Genomic DNA, 19377 nt, shown 5'->3' with positions numbered 1-19377 from the left:
TCCCTCCAGACTGCTATAGTAAGGGTATGTTGCAGGTTTGGCAAAAAAAAAAAAAAAAAAAAAAAAGCATTCCATGCAGGTCTGTGGTGAGCCCTCAAATATCCGTAACCCCGGTGCATAGTCTAGAGCTCACTTCTGGTTTGTGAGCTGCTGGTGTTCTGGGAGATTATAGCACCACCAAAGTCATGAATAACCGAGGTGGCATCTCCACCCGGACAGGAGAGCTGTACACACTAAGGGCAAGCTCCTGTATATTTCCTTCAAGCACGGATGGAAGGGAGCACCAGCTCCCCTTTCCCAAAGGCAGGGATGCCGTGCAAATACTGCTTTACTTCTCAAGGACAGCCCACGTACTCTGGGTGAGAGGCATCAGTATGCTGTGCGGTGCTCTGCTCAGCCACGGCAGATGGAGCTGGGGTCAGTGTGAGGAAGCCGGGAGCAAGACAGGGTCCCTGTGTGGGGCTGATGAAGCTTATAGACCTTTGTCCACCCACGAGGTCACTCTCCCCCTCTTCATTTGTTCTTACTTCCTCATTCGCTCTAGGGTATCTTGTCCTTACTCTCACCTTTATTTTACCTTGGGAGGTAGGTGGCTGCCTGGTTAACATTCCTACCACTGATAGCTGAGTGATGCTTTTGCTCAGGAAAAGAAATGTCATCAATCCTGCAGCCTGAAGAAATGTCCAGAGATGGGAACCACTTCCCCAAGGTGACCTTCGGTAGATATATGTCAGTGTCAAGGTTAAAATATGCTTCCCCAACACATGAACATGACCCACCAGAAAGATATGGAAGCAGCGTTTGTGCTGTTCCTAGACCCTACCCCAACCAGCCCAAGATCCACTGCAGCAATATCGCCCCAAACACTCCCATTCAGGGTTCACCTACTTGTGGCATTTTCTGATCATGGACTTCTAAATAATGATTAAGCCACTGTCTCCTCTTCACTAATATTTTCTAAAATATTCTGTCCTTGACCTTTTCCAGATACAGAAGGCCTGTCTTCCCTGCTCTTCTCAAGGATACAAAACCTTCCCTGAGGGGAAGGTGTGGGCTTCTGCCCATGCTCATTAAGGGTAAGGTACAAGGTAGGAGACAGAGCCCATCTCCTCAAACTTCATCAGGGAGGAAGTAGGCTTTCAGGGAGGGTATGTGATATCTACTTCTCTACAAGTGCTCCAGGGACTGGTCACTTTGGAAGCCAAAGGAAGCAATCAGTAGGAGCCGAACGAACTCCTTCTTTTTTTTAAGCACAAGCCTGGAGATACCCCAAACCCATGTCCCCGACACAGTACAGAGGAAAGATAGCACTATTAGCAGGGAAACATTTATTAGGCAAATCAGACAGAATAGGATTTTCTATCTAAATCACAGGCACAGATCTCTACACACAAGTGCCTTCTGCAGTGGTGAGAGCAGCAGGAGGTAGTGTGAGGCCTGCAGGTGGGGCGCAGATGGGTCACAATCCCCCTGGAGGGCACAGATTGGGGCTGCTTCTGATGAAATTGATGGTCTTTCAATGCCCCAACTTTCTGGGGGTGTCTGTCCTCATCTCTGCTCATAGAGCTCTGGCCAGGAAAGATGGCTGTTTGGTGGGAGGACTTACAGGAGGGGGCCCTGGAGTGGACAGGCTGCGCCTGGGCCCACACTGCTGCCTTCTGCTGATCTGTCCCCAGCTTCACTGCCGAGGGAAGGGGCTCTTGAGGGCAGGCGGTAGCTCCTGTGGGCTGAGGTCCCACTTTCTCCTCGGGGAACTTCCCGAGTTCTAAAATGGCTCTCTTTGCGTCCATCATCCCAGTAAAGGTTGCTCTCCTTCTAATTGGGCCTCTGCTCTGCACAGATGCTATGCAGCTGCCCTTTACCTGGGGGTCTTCTTGCTTTGTGCTTTTCACCTCAGGATTATGCCATTTAAAAAATCCTTGGATTTTATTTATGAAATTAGTATCAGGAAGAGATTGTCTCTTCTGTGATAGGGTCTGGGAAGACTTGCTCACAACCATCTTCTGAGTAGAATCTCTCACTCTTCCAGGTTGGGATGCTACCAACCCTGCATCCCCTGCACCAAGCTCTTCTGATTTGGGGCTTGTGGGACTCCCTTTCTTTGTAGCTGGTGGGAAATTCTTATTCTGGCACAACTTTAAGATGTGCTTAGGGACCCAAGGCTCCTGCTGCTGCTCCATACTGGCTCTTCTCTTCTCTAAATGGACATGCAGCACCTGGGAAACTCCCATGTCCAGCCTGGGGACACTCTGAGCATGAGGCAGGGAGGCTTTGTTAGTCTCATGGGACACGTCAGTGGGTTTGCCTTGGGCCTGTCTATTCTTTCTCATTTCCAGCTTAAACTCTAACTCATCAGTGAGTTGCTTGTTTAAGTCTGAAGATATAGGATCTTGGGGAGCTGGTGTTTTTGGTGGGGGCACTTTAGTAGTCACCGTGGTTGTTTCTTTGCTCTCATTAACATTTATTCTTCGGGAGATTCCCGGCTTGTTGGTTGTGAAGGTGTCACTGGTTTTGTATTGAACACCATTCAGCTCCTCAGCCTTGACTATCTCCCCGGACACGGTGGGCATGGAAGCAGGTTCTGCTATCTCCTCCGTTCTTTTGCCCAGATTCATTTCTGCTCTGCCACTGGGATTCACACTCTTACCCTCTGGCTCATGGCTGGCCCCGGCTTGCCTTGCAGGCAGCTTTGGCGGGTGAGTGTTGTCTATTGGAAAATGTCTCTGCCTTGCTTTGCCAGTGATGTTGTTTGTGACAGGCAGAACATTTTGTCTGGCTCCGCAAATTTTCTGATCCTCCTCTACAACCTCGTGTTTGTTATCAGAGGGTGATTGTTTCAGGGTCCCCTGTCCTTCCTCGCCCACAAGTGAGGGGGCAGGGGGAGGAGTATTCAGGACAGTGGCTGTTTCTGTTCTCTTTTCTACTCCATGAAGGATTCTAGGACTTCCTCTCACGGGCGTGAAGCCCCGAGATTTGGAGTTCATCTTCGAAATCCAGTTGGTTGAGGAGGAGGAGTGGGAATCATATGAGGAATGGGATGAAGTATCTCTCAGTTTAAAGATTTCCATGGATTCAAGGACCTTGGCAGGAAGGCCCTGTAATGTCTCTTCATGAAACCTGGTAACATGAGCTTCCAGCAACTGCTGTGCTCCGGGCACCAGGAAGGAAAGATCTTGGGATGTGTCCACACAGTAGTCCCTGCCCACTGGTGGTGGCAGACTCCTCTGTTCTATTTTGATGTGGGACTTTACAGAAGGAGTCTCCTCCATAGTGTGCCAGGAACCATGCACAGGCCCAGGGAGCTGACCCTCACTGATATCATCAAGCTTCTTGCTGAGATGTAGTTTCAAATCATTTTTCTGTTGTCTTGGACTTTCACTCTTCCCTGACACCACTGAATTTTCTTCTGATGGACTCATCATGGCTAGGCCTTTCTCAGAGCCATACCCTACATCCTTACCTGAGGAGCTGTCTGAGTCACTCAACAGATCTTCTGGATCATTCTTTTGGCTCTGCTCCTCATCTGTCCCCGGCTCCTCTGGCCAAATCATTTCTGAGCCACTCTCACGGAAGCTTCCTGGCTGGCTACTCTGGCCCTTATACTCAGACATCCACGAGAGGCCATAACTGTTCTTTGACTCACAGCTGTCTGAGCACTTCTTTGTTCTCATCAGTGACAGAGACTCGTGAATCCTGCGGGGCAGGCCCCACCTGCGGTGGATGGTCTTCATTTTAAGGTGTTTCTCAAGTTTCTGTTGAAGTTCACTGTTGAGTGGAAACTCTCCAGGATCAATGGAAACTGAAATATAGTTCTCAGAGGGCTGGCAAGAAGGACAGGTGGGAGCTGGACCATGGAAGGCTTCTGTAGACTTTTGAACCACAGAGGATAAGCCCAACAACCTTTCCTGTGTCTTCTGCAACACATTCCATTCTAGGTGTTGAATTTCAGATGAGGTGATGTGTTCTAATTCATTCTGAGGTCCATGGAATTGCACTCCACAAGCACTATCCTGGGTTATGGGACCGGATGGAGGGATTGGGAGTGGGGGTTGAAGGTGGACCTGTGGTTGGGTCTGAGTGAGAGGTAGGGGCTGGGACTGGAGCAGGGTTTGAGACAAGGGTTGAGGTTGGGCCTTAAGCAAGGATGGAGGTAGGAAATAAGGAAGTACTGGAGATTCTTGGCCTATAGGGGCATTGGAGACGCTATTAAAAACAAAGATTGAGGGACAGTCACCCAAGGCATGGCCAGCAGAGGGCAAGGACTCGCTGTGCAGAGATGGAAGACCCCAGAAAAGCTTTTGCTTTAAATGGTCCTCCCTGGTCTTAAGATATGAGTACTGCTGTGCCAAATCATGCTCATCAGGGTTGAGAAGCAGGTGGTGTCTAGGACCTATAAGTTTGGCAGCAGCGTCTCCTCCAGGAGAAGTCTTTGTAGAATAGATGTCAGGAGACTCTTTATGGAAATCCTGTTGTGCCAGGTTTGAAGAGAAAGAGTCTTTGGGTTGAAGTAAGGAACTGTGCACTGGGAATCTGGGTTCCAGAGGAGGAAAAGGCTCTGGAGGCAGAGCCTGGCCTGGTGGTGAGGGTGACAAAACTTTACCCAAGGGAACCCTTTGGTCAGGAGAGAGAAGAGAGGGGGGTGGTGAGAAAGGCTCAGGCAGAGGGGGTGGGATTAGGTCTCCTGGAGGGACTGCTGAGAAGGCAGAGGACTGAGTGGATGATGATGACTCAGTCACGGGAGCTGTAGAAGCCAGAGGGGACACAGAGGGAGGAGGATCTTCTAGGGCCTCTGAGATCGGCAGCCAATCGAGCTCAGCAGTTGTGTGATTATACACCTCACAGGAGGGGTCTGGACATACATGTTGATGAACACTGATGGTATCATGATGCTGGCCCAGGGGGCTGCAGGAGACAGGAGGTACAAAGCTGCAGCCAGGACCAGCACAGGGAAAGAAGGACCTATTGGCCTGGTGGGGTGGGGCCTCCTGAAACCTGCTGCCCCTTCACATTGCTCCACATCCATGATGTCACGATGTACTCAGCAGCACTCACCCCAAGGCATTCACTCACATTCCCGTTCCCATGGCAACTCCCTCCCATGACTATGGATGGTTACACTGAATCCCTGGAATTGTATAGAACATGCTAAAGAGAGACCAAGAAAAGGGGGGAAAGACTAGTCACCTTTTCAGGACAGAACTTAGCTTCTTATTCTTCTCTTTACCCCTGTGGTAATATCTTGAACCTGGGAAACCAGGAGAGTGGGTTACACATAATAAAGGTAGACACATAGGTATTACACAGGGATCCCTTAATGGGAGACCATTGGGAGAGTAGACTCTGAAAGCCCCAAGAATTAGTATGAAGTCAAATGCTCAAAGATACTACTAAGGTCCCCATGTCCACGTTGCTTCATTTATAAAGTACTTTTTATACACATCTCATTGGATGCTCAAAACCACTCTGTGAAGCAGAGAGGTCAATGGTTACAACAAAGAGGAATCTGATCAGCCCGAAGCCAAGGTACCTTCACAGAGTCAGGAGACAGGAGTTCTGACTCTGGACATCTACTGGGCAACACGCATTGCCCCGGTCCGTGATGCTTCCTACCCAAGGACAGCAGAGCAGAGAATCTGAGAAGTCTCAGGTTCTGACTGTCTTTGCATGAGCCTCCCCTCCGAGGGCTCTTTGTTCTGAGAGGGACTGTATCTACCAACTGCCAGAGATCATGGCCCTGGTACTTCATGGAAAAGAGAGAGAGAGAGAGTCACCCTTGGGAGCTTGGGCGGGACAGGCATAGCCTTACCTCTCAATGTCCCACCTTTCCTTCTCCTCTTGGCTCTGGTTCGATGCTGAGAATAGAAAGAAAAGAATGAGAGGTTGGTACTCACTTCTCTCAATCCTCTCCCTAAGAAACACAGATATTTATTATTCAAGAATAATGTCTCTCTGAGCCAACAAGCTCATTTTAATTAATAGAACTTTTTTGTTTTTTTGTTTGTTTTTTTTTGTTTGTTTTTTGTTTTTACCAATATTTAAAGCTTTAAAATGTTTTTAATTTTTCATTCTTTGAAAAGCTCAAGAAAGGCTTTTGTCTGTGAGGGTCACACTGGATAGTCTCAGAGGGCCTCTGCTCAATGCAGGCATATAATCTGAGGCCTACAGTTGCCTCTGTTCCCTCACATAGGACCGTGTAACCTGGGATGGAGCCCTGCCTCTCTTCTCAGGGGCTCTGAGAGGCTCAGCACTGCTCTTCTGACCAGCCCAACGCAAAGGCTGGGGGCTCAGTGAACGATGTGACTCATGCTAAAGTGCTGGTTAACTCTGGTGTCCTGCAGAGAAACCAAAGTCTCTAAATAACTCGATCGAGAACTAGGGACTCACTGTGTTTGGAATCTTAGCCCGAAACCTGCCACCACACCCACATGGTGTGTGAGCTTCATGTGGCAACCTGAGTCCTCCCTGGACCCTAACCCTGCCTGGTCCCTTCCCCTGGAAGAGTGATGTTCTAGTCTCTCCTCAGACATCCCATCTTTGGTGTCTCTCTTACTCAAACAAACTCACATAAAAGGGGGAACAACAGTAAAGAATCTCTGTTGGGGCTTGCTCAAGTATCCTTACCTTTTCAGTGTGTTCACTTTCCCAGTAGGTTGGGGTAGATGGAATTCCCACCACGCAAATGAAGATTAGGAGGAGCACCCACAGCACACAGATGTAAGTTAGGCTGCGGGTGTCATCTATAGGTTCTGCGAAGACGTACAGATAAATCTCTTGAAGCACATTCAGAAATAGGTCAAGTCCCATTTTCCAAAGGCAAAGCTGCTCAACGCAACTGAGCTCTGAGAGGGCAGGCTCTTGGCTTTATTGCCACGCCTGCATCACACGGCATTGAGGAGTCACAAAGGGCTTCAGAGGTGGGGAGGGTGCACCTTCAAGAGGGTGTGTCCACAGCCCCCCCGCCCCCAGCCCAGCAGATTCCCTTCCTCCCTCTTAGGCCTCCAGCTCCTTCTGCCCTACTCTGCTATCCTATTCTCCAATTTGTCTTTTAACATATCACCCATTTACCTTAATGAATGTTCTTCTTGTTTCATTGTAACCCAGATATTATCTGGGTCCCCTTTAATGTTTGGAGACCTTGGAGACCTTGACTTCAGTCTTTCCATGTCCACTACTTTGCAAGTCTGAAATAGTGCCTGGAAATTTTGCTTGTACCTGGACATTTGCTCTCAGGATCATATCTGTCCTCAAATCCAAATTACATCAACCCAGGTACAGAACTTAAAGTTCTTTTAGACTTAGTTTTGTGAATGTTAAATAGCAAACTTTAGTTTTTTCAGTAAGTTATAAATGAACAATGAAGCTTAAAATATCATCCATCCCAGGAATGCATCTCACATAGCTCACATGTATCTCACCCGCAAGTGTTGTAATAAAACCCTCCCCCGAGTGTCTCAGGCAGCCATGGAGGTGGCCGAGGTGGGGCTGGTAGAGTGAGGTCACCATACAACCAACTGAGATGCATCACCGCTCAGAAGTCTGGTCCCAGAGTTCAGACTGCACTGCGCTGTATTGTCTCCAAGGAGGATATTTTAGAAAAGTTCTACTATAACAGTGTGCTACTATTTGAGGCATGCCCTGGCTGGTTTAGCTCAGTGGATTGAGCGTCGGCCTGCGAGCTAAGTGTCGCTGGTTCGATCTTCCAGTCAGGGCACATCAGAGAAGGAAAACTCTGACTCCAAAAAACCTCCGCTGCCTTGCGGCATACCTCTTCAGGGGAAAGGCTAAGGGAGTAAACCCCGACAGAAAATCCGGAGCCGGAGTCCCTAAGGCGGTTTGACGTTGTAGTCAACACCGGCAACTCCTGCGGCGCACCTGAACCCAAGCTGTATCGACTCCGTCTTTCCCTTGGACCCTTCAGCTGCGAAGAGAGGGGGGGTCTGCTGCATGGGCAACAGCAGACCCTCCATATTACCCTGCCCAGGCTCTGTAGCTTCAGCGTCATCGCAAGATGTCGATTCAACACGGGAGGAGACAGATACCATGTCACTCCCGAGTCGGACTGCACAGCCATTCTTGGCGGTGCAGATAGACTCTGAAGAAGCTACACCATTGTCTCTCGAGACGGACGGCTGCCGACGACGACTATTTGAGGCAGCTCATTGGAAACATGTCATTGGCTTAGGATTCTCATACATTTTCAGTTTTCTAGGGACATTCCTCAGTGCTCTCTCTCTCTCTCACTCCCACCCTGTTCACTATCTGTGGGCTGGGACACATGGGTGCAGCCATTTTTAGGATCCCCAAAGCTGTCTGGTTTGAATGAAAATGATGTAGCCTCTCAGGGCTGCCAGACCCTCATTTACTTAGTTGCGGACATAACATGCATACCTTGTATTCATGTTGAGTCTCCCTGGGTTCTCACCATCATGGGTCCACTGGAATTCTGTGCCATGGGGCTTCCCAAATGCTGTATGTGAACAGGTCGGCAAGGATGGGCAGGTTCTCACATCGTGCGCGTCCTCTCTGCTCATGCACATCCTCCGTTGTCCCCTTGGACTTCTCTTACAAACTCTAGTTCAAGATAAAATTATAAGAATCTTAAAATGGTGATGATGGAGTATTAAACCACACCTGAGTTGTTACCACACCCTGTGTGATAACACAGATGGTATTCCTGTGACCTGCTCTGTGGCTCGGTTCCCCACCTGGGTTCACATCCTGGTCTTACCACACTTTGTGTGAACTTGAGGGTGATAGTTAATCTCTTAAGAGCTTGATTTTCTTGTTGGTCAAATAGAAATGCACATAGTCATTATTTTCAGCAATTTTGTAAAGCATTTTTATCAATGTTCATTATACTACTGCCCAATAGAAATATAACTCAAAGAAGCCAGTCCCATATGTACTTTTACATTTTCTACAAGTCACCTTTACAGAGCTCAGGCTCTGATGTTTTTTCCAGGTCTTTGCCCAGAAGTAACCAATACAGAAAGCCCTTCCCTGACCATTCTCTCTGTAGGAGGTAAAATTCTAAGGCGGCCCCATGACCTCCTTCCCCCTTGTGTACTGTCCTTGTGCAGGTGGAACCTGTGATTCAGTGGGATCTAACTCCCATGATCAGGTTACAGTCTTTGACTCTGTGTGATGATGTTCCTGGGTGAGCCTGACCTATTCAAAGTATCTCTTAGACAAGGAAGAAGCTATTACAGGTATTGTCCCTCTGCTTCCATGAGGTCTGGCTGATGTAGGAACTGAATTCTTCCAAAATACATCTAAGTATCAGAGTTTTCCTTCTCTGATGCTGATACATCAGAGAAGGAAAACTCTGATTCCAAAAAACCTCCGCTGCCTTGCGGCATACCTCTTCAGGGGAAAGGCTAAGGGAGTAAACCCCGACAGAAAATCCGGAGCCGGAGTCCCTAAGGCGGTTTGACGTTGTAGTCAACACCGGCAACTCCTACGGCGCACCTGAAGCCAAGCTGTATTGACTCTGTCTTTCCCCTTGGATCCTTCAGCTGCGAAGAGAGGGGGGGTCTGCTGCATGGGCAACAGCTGGCCCTCCATATCACCCTGCCCAGGCTTTGTAGCTTCACTGGAGAGGACACTCCAGTGTCATCGGAAGATGTCGACTCAACATGGGAGGAGACAGATACCGGTTATAAGCTCATCCGATTGGCGTAGGAAACTAGCGCCAGGGGTCTCCTCTGACGGTGGGAGAGGTCATCGCACCTCACTGGACAGCTACTGCCCGCCTCAAGCTGGGCAGCCCCCAGCCATTTAGGTGCCGTCTCGCCATGGCTCGCCTGCCCCACTGGGTGCGTGGGGATCAGAGAGGCATCTCTCGAAAAGTGGGCCACAAAACACTCGCACCAGGCAATTCCAAGCAAAAAACAAGAAAGAAGCCTCCAGCTCTTCGCCTCGCTAGCTGGAACATCAGGACCATGTGTCCCGGACCTACTGCAGACCTCCCGTGGATCAATGATGCCAGGAAAACCGCCGTCATCGACAGGGAACTGGCACGACTAAACATCGACATTGCGGCTCTACAGGAGACCCGGTTGGCCGACAACGGAACTATCAGAGAAACCAACTACACCAGTCCCAGAAGTAATGCTCTTTATCTCCTCGGAGACTTCAACGCAAGAGTAGGAGCCGACCACATGGCCTGGCCCACCTGCCTTGGAAACTTTGGGAGAGGAAAGATCAATGAGAATGGTCAGCGACTGCTTGAGCTTTTGTGTCACCACGGCCTGTGCGTGACAAACACATTCTTCAAGTGCAAAGAGATCCACCAGGTGTCATGGAGGCACCCCCGCTCCCGCCATTGGCACCAGCTTGACCTCGTCATCACCAGAAGAACGGATATTGGCAGCACCCTCCTCACCCGCAGCTACCACAGTGCAGACTGCGACACGGACCATGCCCTCGTGGTAAGCAAGGTGCGCATAACGCCGAAGAGGTTGCACCACTCCAAGATGAAGGGTCGCCCACGCATCAACACCAGTTGTGCCAGCAACCCAGTTAAGACCCAGCAATTCATCAACAGGATGGAAGATGCACTCGGCGAGGGAGTGGCGGCAGATGACATTATCGAATCCAATTGGCCACGTCTCCGCGACGCCATATACAACTCCGCCATTATTGCTTACGGGAAGAAAGAGCGGAAGAACGCTGACTGGTACGAGGCTCACTGGGAAGAAATGGAACCCGTGATCGAGGCTAAGAGGAAGGCCCTACTGGCTTACAAGGCCACGCCCACTCCCAGTACACTTCAAGCTCTACGGGCTGCCAGGAACAAAGTCCAGAAGACCGCCCGCCACTGTGCCAACACCTATTGGCTAAACCTGTGCAGAAGCATTCAGGAAGCCGCCGATATAGGCAACGCACGAGGAATGTATGAGGGTATCAAGAAGGCAACAGGCCCAATCCCCTCCAAGATCGCCCCCCTTAAGTCCAAGACAGGTGAGGTCATCACTGACCAGGAACAGCAAATGCGGCGGTGGACCGAGCACTACCTCGAGCTGTACGCGACGAGGAACACCGTAACAGACACTGCTCTTAACGCCATCCCAGACCTACCAGTCATGGAGGAGCTAGACACCCCACCTACTGCGGCAGAGCTCGGCAAAGCCATCGACCGCCTCGCTTGCGGGAAAGCACCAGGAAGCGACGGAATCCCTCCAGAAATCCTAAAGAGCGGGAAACCAGTCCTGCTACAGCCGCTCCACCATCTACTCTGTCGCTGCTGGAAGGAGGGTTACATCCCCCAGGATATGAGAGACGCCAACATTATCACCATGTACAAGAACAAAGGAGACCGCAGCGACTGCAACAACTACCGGGGCATCTCTCTCCTCAGCGTCGTCGGCAAAGTATTCGCCCGGGTCGCTCTTGCCCGCCTGCAGACCCTTGCTTCCCGCGTCTACCCAGAGTCCCAGTGTGGCTTCAGAGCTGGCCGATCAACAGTGGACATGATTTTCTCCCTACGCCAGCTGCAGGAGAAGTGTCACGAGCAGCATAAACCACTCTACCTCGCCTTTATCGACCTCACGAAGGCGTTTGATCTGGTCAGTCGAAGCGGACTCTTCAGCTTGCTACGGAAGATTGGCTGTCCACCACATCTGCTTGCTGTGGTCATGTCCTTTCACGACAACATGCACAGCACGGTGTCCTACAACGGCGCAACCTCTGAGGCCTTCCCAGTCAGCAGCGGAGTAAAGCAGGGCTGCGTCCTCGCGCCTACGCTGTTCGGAATCTTCTTCTCCATGCTCCTCCAATACGCCTTAAAGGACTGCAGCGAGGGTGTCTTCATTCACACCAGATCCGATGGCAAGCTCTACAACCTGGCCCGTCTACGAGCCAAGACCAAAGTCAAAGAGGTGCTCATCAGTGAGATGCTCTTCGCCGACGACGCAGCCTTGACATCACACTCCGAAGAGGGACTCCAGCAGCTAGTCACTTGCCTTTCCCACGCATGCAAGGAGTTCGGACTAGCCATCAGCCTGACGAAGACGAATGTTATGGCTCAAGGCACGGGGACTCCCCCATGCATCACCATCGACGGATACATCCTGGAGGTTGTCAACGACTTCACTTACCTCGGGTCCACCATCTCGAGCTCTCTGTCAGTCGACTTGGAGGTCAACCGGAGAATCGCCAGGGCAGCCACAGTTATGGCCAGACTGAACCGGCGAGCGTGGAACAATTCCAGCCTCACTGAGAAAACCAGACTGCGCATCTACCAAGCCTGCATACTCAGCACTCTCCTCTATGGCAGCGAGACGTGGACCACCTACGCAAGGCACGAAAGGAAACTCAACAGCTTCCACATGAGGTGCCTGCGACGCGTCCTGCATGTCGCCTGGCAGGATAAGGTCCCCAACACCGAGGTGCTGAAGCGAGCCAATATGAGCAGTTTGCATGCAGTTCTTAGCGAGAGACGCCTCAGGTGGCTCGGCCATGTCAAAAGAATGGATGCAGGCCGTATTCCCAAAGACCTCCTCTACGGCGAGCTAGCAGAAGGCAAGAGGATGACAGGGCGCCCAAAACTGCGGTTCAAAGACATCTGCAAAAAGGACATGACACAATGCTCCATCAATCTCAACACATGGGAAGTTCAAGCAGACGACCGCCTAGCCTGGAGGCTTGCGGTCAGGCAAGGTACGTCACGCGCGGAGGCTGCGCGCAACGAGGAGGCGGTCCAGAAAAGATCGAGGCGGAAGCAGCGTCAGCAGCAGCAGCAACAGCCATCTGCCTTCACCTGTACCAAGTGCGGCAGGGATTGTCACTCCCGAATCGGACTGCACAGCCATTCTCGGCGGTGCAGATAGACTCTCAGGAAGCTACGCCATCGTCTCTCGAGACGGACGGCTGCCGACGACGACGAATCTATAATATAGAAGAAGATCTGGCTATATGTGTATACATCACAACTCTTATAAAATATGTAAAAGATGCTACTTCATTTTAAGTAAAAGGGAGAAAGGGGACATACAAGTTTAGGGGGAAAAATTCCTTAATATCCCCATGAAGTCTAAGTTAGGCAATCTGATTTTAGAGAAAAACAATAAAAGCCAAAGAAAATAAAAGAAAGATAAAACCAGATCAAGAGGAGCAAAGCTTCTCAGAGTCCTTTTTAAAGACTGTTGTCTAGTAAAAAAAAATTATGGCTGGAACAGCTGTGGGAAAATCTGGCACCAAGATAGGGCTACAGTTATAATCTGCTCTATTACTTACTGAAACAGAAGGGATCGCAGTGGCACCAGCGTACAAATGACGGGAGGGTAGAGCGCCTACACAATAGTCAATAACGAGAAATGTCAACTCTTAACCCCATTTAAACAACCATGCATGGTTTCTCCTGAAATTACTACCCCAGGCTTGATGGTTTCTTCATTAGATTTCTTATTGCCACCTCTACATGGTGTTAAACCAGGGGTGAAAAATGGTTGCCCTGCAGCATCATAAAGCGGAACCTCTTGCTAACTGTCTCTCTGTAACCACAGAGTGAGAACACTGATTAGCTGCGCGGTGGTGAAGCAAGGGAACTCGACTGGCAAACGATTTCTCTTCTATTGTCCCAGGTGGTTAGAAAAAGTAAAAAGTAATGTAATTTTCAGAGCGATTTTGTTATTTGAAATGTACATAAAACATAGTGTGGCCTGAAAGTTTATGGAAATATAAATATTCTTTTGGGAAGCAAACACGAGATAGTCTTTAACAGGAAAACCAAGATTTATTTTGACCTTTAGCTAAAAACTGTTTCCCCAAAGTAATATTTCTGGAATGGAAAAGAAAATAATGATGATACTCTTGAGGATTACTTTTTACTTCTGTTCAATTCTATTATAATATCTACTGCTGGGTAAGAAGTTAACGCAAAACGCCAAAGGTTTAAAACAGCAAACATTTTTATCTCGTAGTTTGGTGTGTTAGGAATCTGGGCACTGCTTAGCTAAGTTCCTCCTGCTCAGGGTCACTCATAAGGTTTCGGTGAAGCTGTTGGGTGGGAATTTAGGTGCCTCGGGGTCATTCTGTTGCTGAATAATACCCTCCCAAGCTCATGCACATGGCTCATGGTAGGTGCTGGCTTTGTAATGCTTCCCAGCGGCTGCACCAGTCCGCTCCCCCCAACAGTGCACGAAGGTTCCCTTTTCTCCACATGCTCGCCGACGCTTGTGATTTATTGAATTATTGTTGATAGTCGTTTTGACAGGTGTGAGGTAATATATCATTGTGGTTTTAATTTTCATTTCTTTGATGTTAGTGACATTGAGAATATTTCCATGTGTCTATTGGTCATCTGTATGTCCTCTGAATGAGTGTCTCTTCAGGTCCTCTGCATATGTTTTAATTGGATTGTTGTTGAATTATATCAGTTTTTTGTAAATTTTGGATATTAACCTTTCATTGGCTATATCAGTGGTGCATAACTTCAATTCAGTAGGTAATCTTTTTTTTTAATCCCCACCCAAGGATATGTTTATTGATTTTAGAGAGAGATGAGGGGAGAGAAAAAGGGAGACAGAGAGAAATATCAATATGAGAGAAAAATATTAATCAGTTGCCTTTCATACACATCTCATTGCAATTAAGGAAAAATAGGTTGCCTTTTCGAATTACAGATAAGTGTTACAAATACTCTAAAAAGATCATCTTTACCAGCTGTACTTCCCAGCTTATGATTGAAAGATATTAATCTACAAACTTGCCATCTATTACCTATCCCAAATATGAAGACTTCCTTACATTTATAGCCAGTTTAAATTTTCCAGGACTAGTTTCTGCTTTTCTGGGAGGAAGGATAGAAAGAAAATTTCGATGGACATAGAACACATTTCTGATAACTATACACATCATGACACAGTGCTCCTCATACCTCCAGAAAGGACTGATGCTTATTTGTTTGCTAAAGCAAGTAGATCCCACCACAACCGATAATTCAGATTACTTGCATCATAAGTTATCAAGTGTGGATAAAACCACAACCTCTACTACTCAGTTCCTATTGTAAAGTTTTCTGAAAGATATTAAGTTTGCTGAACATTGTGTGAAGAATATGCAGACACTATTCTTATATTTATTCTTAAGTCCTTGAACTATCAGATTAGGAACATATTAAACCCATCTTCATCTACCACTACTGCCACCACAAAATGGCACTGAAAGCCACACAACAAGTTGCTTTTCAGGACTTCAACCCAGTTTTACTGCTGGTTATTACTACAAGTGTTCTCTCTACTAATCACACTGCCTCCCGGGTCAAGCTTAACTGCTTCATTGAGAAACGTAAGGATAGTAAGAACTATACACAGTGTTGCATTAGGTTCACTCTTTATAAATAATAACCTAGTCACAAGCATCATCATTATCCTTATCTTTATAAATTAGTTTAGACTCCTATTTTTAAAAAAGAAACCATACATTTCCTGAGTACTGCATTACTTACACTTTCGTAAGCAGAGACAAGTTTGGAGCATTACTAGAAAAAAATATTCAGAGACCATTGGCTTGAAACAAGTTGCCTGTTGAAACTAAAATGTAAAGAATGACTCAGAAAATATAAATTCAAAAATACATACTTGCATAATATTGGGGTTCATTTATAGAGTTTACCATAGAATCATGGGATCTCATGTAGAAGGGACCTAAAGTCACATGCCATATTATAAACACACATAGTTTATATGGACAAGTTTTGACAAATATATAGTAAATACAGAAATAGCACATGTATGAAAATATAAGAGTCTGAGTAAGAGCTAGAATGATGAATAGACACAAGCTGATTTGTCTTGTTACACTGAGAGTTGTCAAATATAATACAGTATAGGTTTTGGTTGATTGAGAAAATTTCCCATTCTGGTGTCAAGAGAATAGATGGAATTAGAAGCACCATTTTATATCAGCAATCTCAAGGATTTATGGATAGAGCCACCAACTTGTTTCATTAGGATTGACTGTCCCAAATCCTGCTTCTACTTCATTTTATTGAGTGGATTAAGAGAGAAAAAAATCTCATTATAATATTTTCTTGCAATTAATACAAACTGTATATACACATCCACCAATTAGGTTATGTTAGTATTAAAGAAAGTCCTGCCATAAATGGAGTGGTCCCATATTAGAGGCAAGATACCAAAAGCCCATGATGAAAACTAGACATAGAGGGAATGAAAGATATATCCTGCACAAAGACCTGATCGCTGTCATGACTAAATCTGCACAGCAGAACACTGTTTTGCTTTAACTTAAAATATGTCTATTGATAAATGTGCTTCTTTTAAAATAATAATAATAATGTGAGTTGTTTAGTAAATCAGGGCATTACAACTGTATTCAAAAACATTACGTTTACCGGCCTAACTGGATCACTGGCATGATACATAAACATTTCTTTTTCATCATTATATTATTTAAATTAATGAACTGTCCTCAATACTTGAGTTATCATAAAAAAGATTATTTTATTTTATTTTTCAAAGGACTCACGGCATAGCATCTTGATAGCAAAATTTATGTCTACTTTTCTCATTCTGTAAAATTGAGTCTGTTCGTTTTAATTTTTTAGTACTGTTATTGTGTTCTGAGTAAACTTATTTCAAGGGAAATCTTGTAAGACCAGAGTGAGTAAAAAATGCAGGCCCTCTGTGTTAAACACTTTAACTGTCTGTGTCTGGTAACTCATTTCCTGCTTTTACGTATATATTTATGTATTTCTATTTCTCAAGGAAGAACTGGATTCTTCCAATAGCTGAATGTAGGACAAAAGGTTATTTCATTTTTTTCCCTACTATTAAACCAACTAAAATTGTCCATTTTCCCATAAACTGTGAATCAAAACCCAAAACGAGGTTTCCCATTAGAAACCATACACTGCATTTTTTACAGTTGCCAAATATGTGTCAAATCTATGAGTTTCTCAACCACTTTTTCTGTTTCCCTATCATTTATAAAGGGGAAAATGAGTATACGTGCTGTTTCCTTGAATATCTCTGAAAATACATTGTTGCTTGAGGGAGGCTATTTTTTATAGGTTGACATTTATTTCTCCTTTTGCTATTTTGTATTTATAACTTATCTTCTCTTGTTTTTATTTTCTCACTAATCTTTTCCCTTAGCAGATTCTTTATGTTTATTAGAAATAGCCAGCTTTTTCAGAGAAGTACTTTTTTATATCTTTGTGGAAGGCAATTGGCCTCCATTGTCCTTTTATCATGTGACCTTTTAAGGGATGAAATGGAGCCTGCCTGTTCCTGCCTGAAGAAGCTTTGCTTTTCTCCTTCTCTCTGATTTTGTCCTTTTTCTCTCCGTCTCTGCATGTTCAAACATTACTGATTTTCCAGCACAGCTCAAATCCCCCTGACCCATCTTATCAAAATCAACCTCCTGATTTTCTGAACACCTTAGAACTTCGTATCTCTCCTAAGAGGTAGTATGCTTATTTATAGTAAAGCTAGCTAATAATTATTTAATATTTATGAGTTTCCATACATTATTCTTATTCACTTTTTATCTCCTGTAACCTTTAAAATTTCTCCAAAAATAATACAAAAGATTTTAAAGATGAGGAAATTAAACCATAGAGCATTTGCACATAGAATAACTGGGTCCCAACCCAGGGAGCTAGATTCCAGAGCTTATGCTATTAATATTATGTTGAATATTTTAAATATATAGTGTCATAATTACCTCTGAGTATTAACTAATTCTTCAATAAACAGTTCTTGGCTTTCAAAAAATAAATAGAAATGAACTATATGCATGATTTGAATTTGACCTATATGTATGTGTCTCCTGCTATGGCCAATTAAAAGGTGTTCCAAATTGAGGAGCTATCTCTTGGTTACCCCAACATTTATCATGTTCTCTAAACCCAAGATTATTCTAACTGTATGATACCATTGGACTGATCTTGCTTCCAATTTCTAAATAATTATCCCTTTCATCATGACCTTTAATCTTTCTGAAATGCATAAAGCATCCATCTGCAACTAAATTTAGATATATACATTCATGGGATGCTAATTTGTAGGAAGAATTAATTATAAACAAGCTGAAAGGTTGACAAATAAGTTTAATTATACTACAACAGTATCCTAAAAGATTATATTGCATATTTTATCTTACTGTTTATTTTCAAAATTATAAGTCACCAAATTTTATTATACTATTTTATTTTCATGTGTCTTTCCCCAGATTTTGAGTTTCTTGAGGAGAGAAAAAAAATTTTTTTAAACCTATGCCAGCTACTATTTCATATATTGATACATTTACTTAGTGTGGCATTTTCTGATTACTTAGCCTAAAGGAAAACTTCTTCCTATAATAGTCCTTTTCCTAACATTAGCCTGTTTTACTTTCTTTATAACCTAAAATTACCTTTTCATTTACTTGTTTATCTTTGAAGATCTCTGCTTCCAATCTCTCATTTTCCCCTTTTTGTTTCCCTTAAGAGCAGACACACATCTTGCTTACCACTGAATTTCCTAGACCAGTGATTTTCAATCTTTTTCATCTCATGGCACACATATACTAATTACTGAAAGTCTGTGGCACACCAAAAAGTATATATTTCCCCAATCAGACAAAAAAAAAAATCATTATAATGTGCTTTATTCACACCGGACCGCTATTATTTTGTTGGCTGTTGTCATTTTTTTAATTTGAGAGTCTAAAGTCAGTGCCAAGAGTAAATAATCAGGTATTGCACGTTTTAAAAATGATTGCAGCACGCTGGTTGAAAATTGCTGTCCTAGACAAAGAAGTGTACCAGGCCCTTAGTAGGACCTCAATAGATACTGTGTAATGAATAACTCTTAGGTTCATGCTAAGTTTAGGAATTAATTTTATTTTTATAAAATTAATGAGTGATTTTTAAAATAAATTTTATGGTATATGTTATTAAAGATGGGCCCACATGTTCTCCCCTTGCCCACCTCTGCCCAGCCGCCTACCTCATGCACTCCTCACACTGTTGCCCGTGACCATCAGTCATGCGTATGTGTTCTTGGGCTGATCCCTTCACCTTCTCTCATCCAGTCCTCCCTCTTCCCCTTCCCTCTGACAGCTGTCAGTCTGTTCCATGTACCTATGACTCTGTTTCTATTTTGTTAGTTTCTTCTGTTCTTTAGATACCACATATAGGTGAGATCATAAAGGTATCTGTCTTTTACTGACAGGCTTATTTCATTTAGCATAATAGTCTCCAGGTCCATCCACGCTGTCCCAAAAGGTACGAGGTTCTTCTTTTTCACTGCTGCATAGTATTCCATTGTGTAAATGTGCAATACCACAGCATTTTTTACCCATTCGTTATCTACTGATCACACTTCGGTTATTTCCAAATTATGGCTATTGTAACTAGTGCTGCTATGA

At 45.3% G+C, this 19377-nt stretch overlaps 1 protein-coding gene across 1 annotated transcript; it reads right to left on the bottom strand.

Moving 5' to 3' along the window:
* Window positions 1-1340: 1340 nt before the first annotated feature.
* Window positions 1341-18997, bottom strand: LOC149995876 (spermatogenesis-associated protein 31D1-like). The gene is made up of 5 exons (XM_090258826.1): window positions 18957-18997; window positions 8389-8410; window positions 5807-5852; window positions 5185-5245; window positions 1341-4902 (listed from the first exon to the last, which is right to left on the bottom strand). Exons 1-5 carry the CDS (start codon window positions 18995-18997, stop codon window positions 1341-1343), a joined length of 3732 nt encoding a protein of 1243 aa, XP_090114952.1.
* Window positions 18998-19377: the final 380 nt, after the last annotated feature.

This window comes from Furipterus horrens, unplaced genomic scaffold, assembly GCF_987537825.1.
Source record: "Furipterus horrens unplaced genomic scaffold, mFurHor1.1.pri manual_scaffold_12, whole genome shotgun sequence".
Lineage (NCBI taxonomy): Eukaryota > Metazoa > Chordata > Mammalia > Chiroptera > Furipteridae > Furipterus > Furipterus horrens.
The sequence above is the reverse complement of the archived record's forward strand: the minus strand, read 5'-3'. Positions and strand labels throughout refer to the sequence as shown.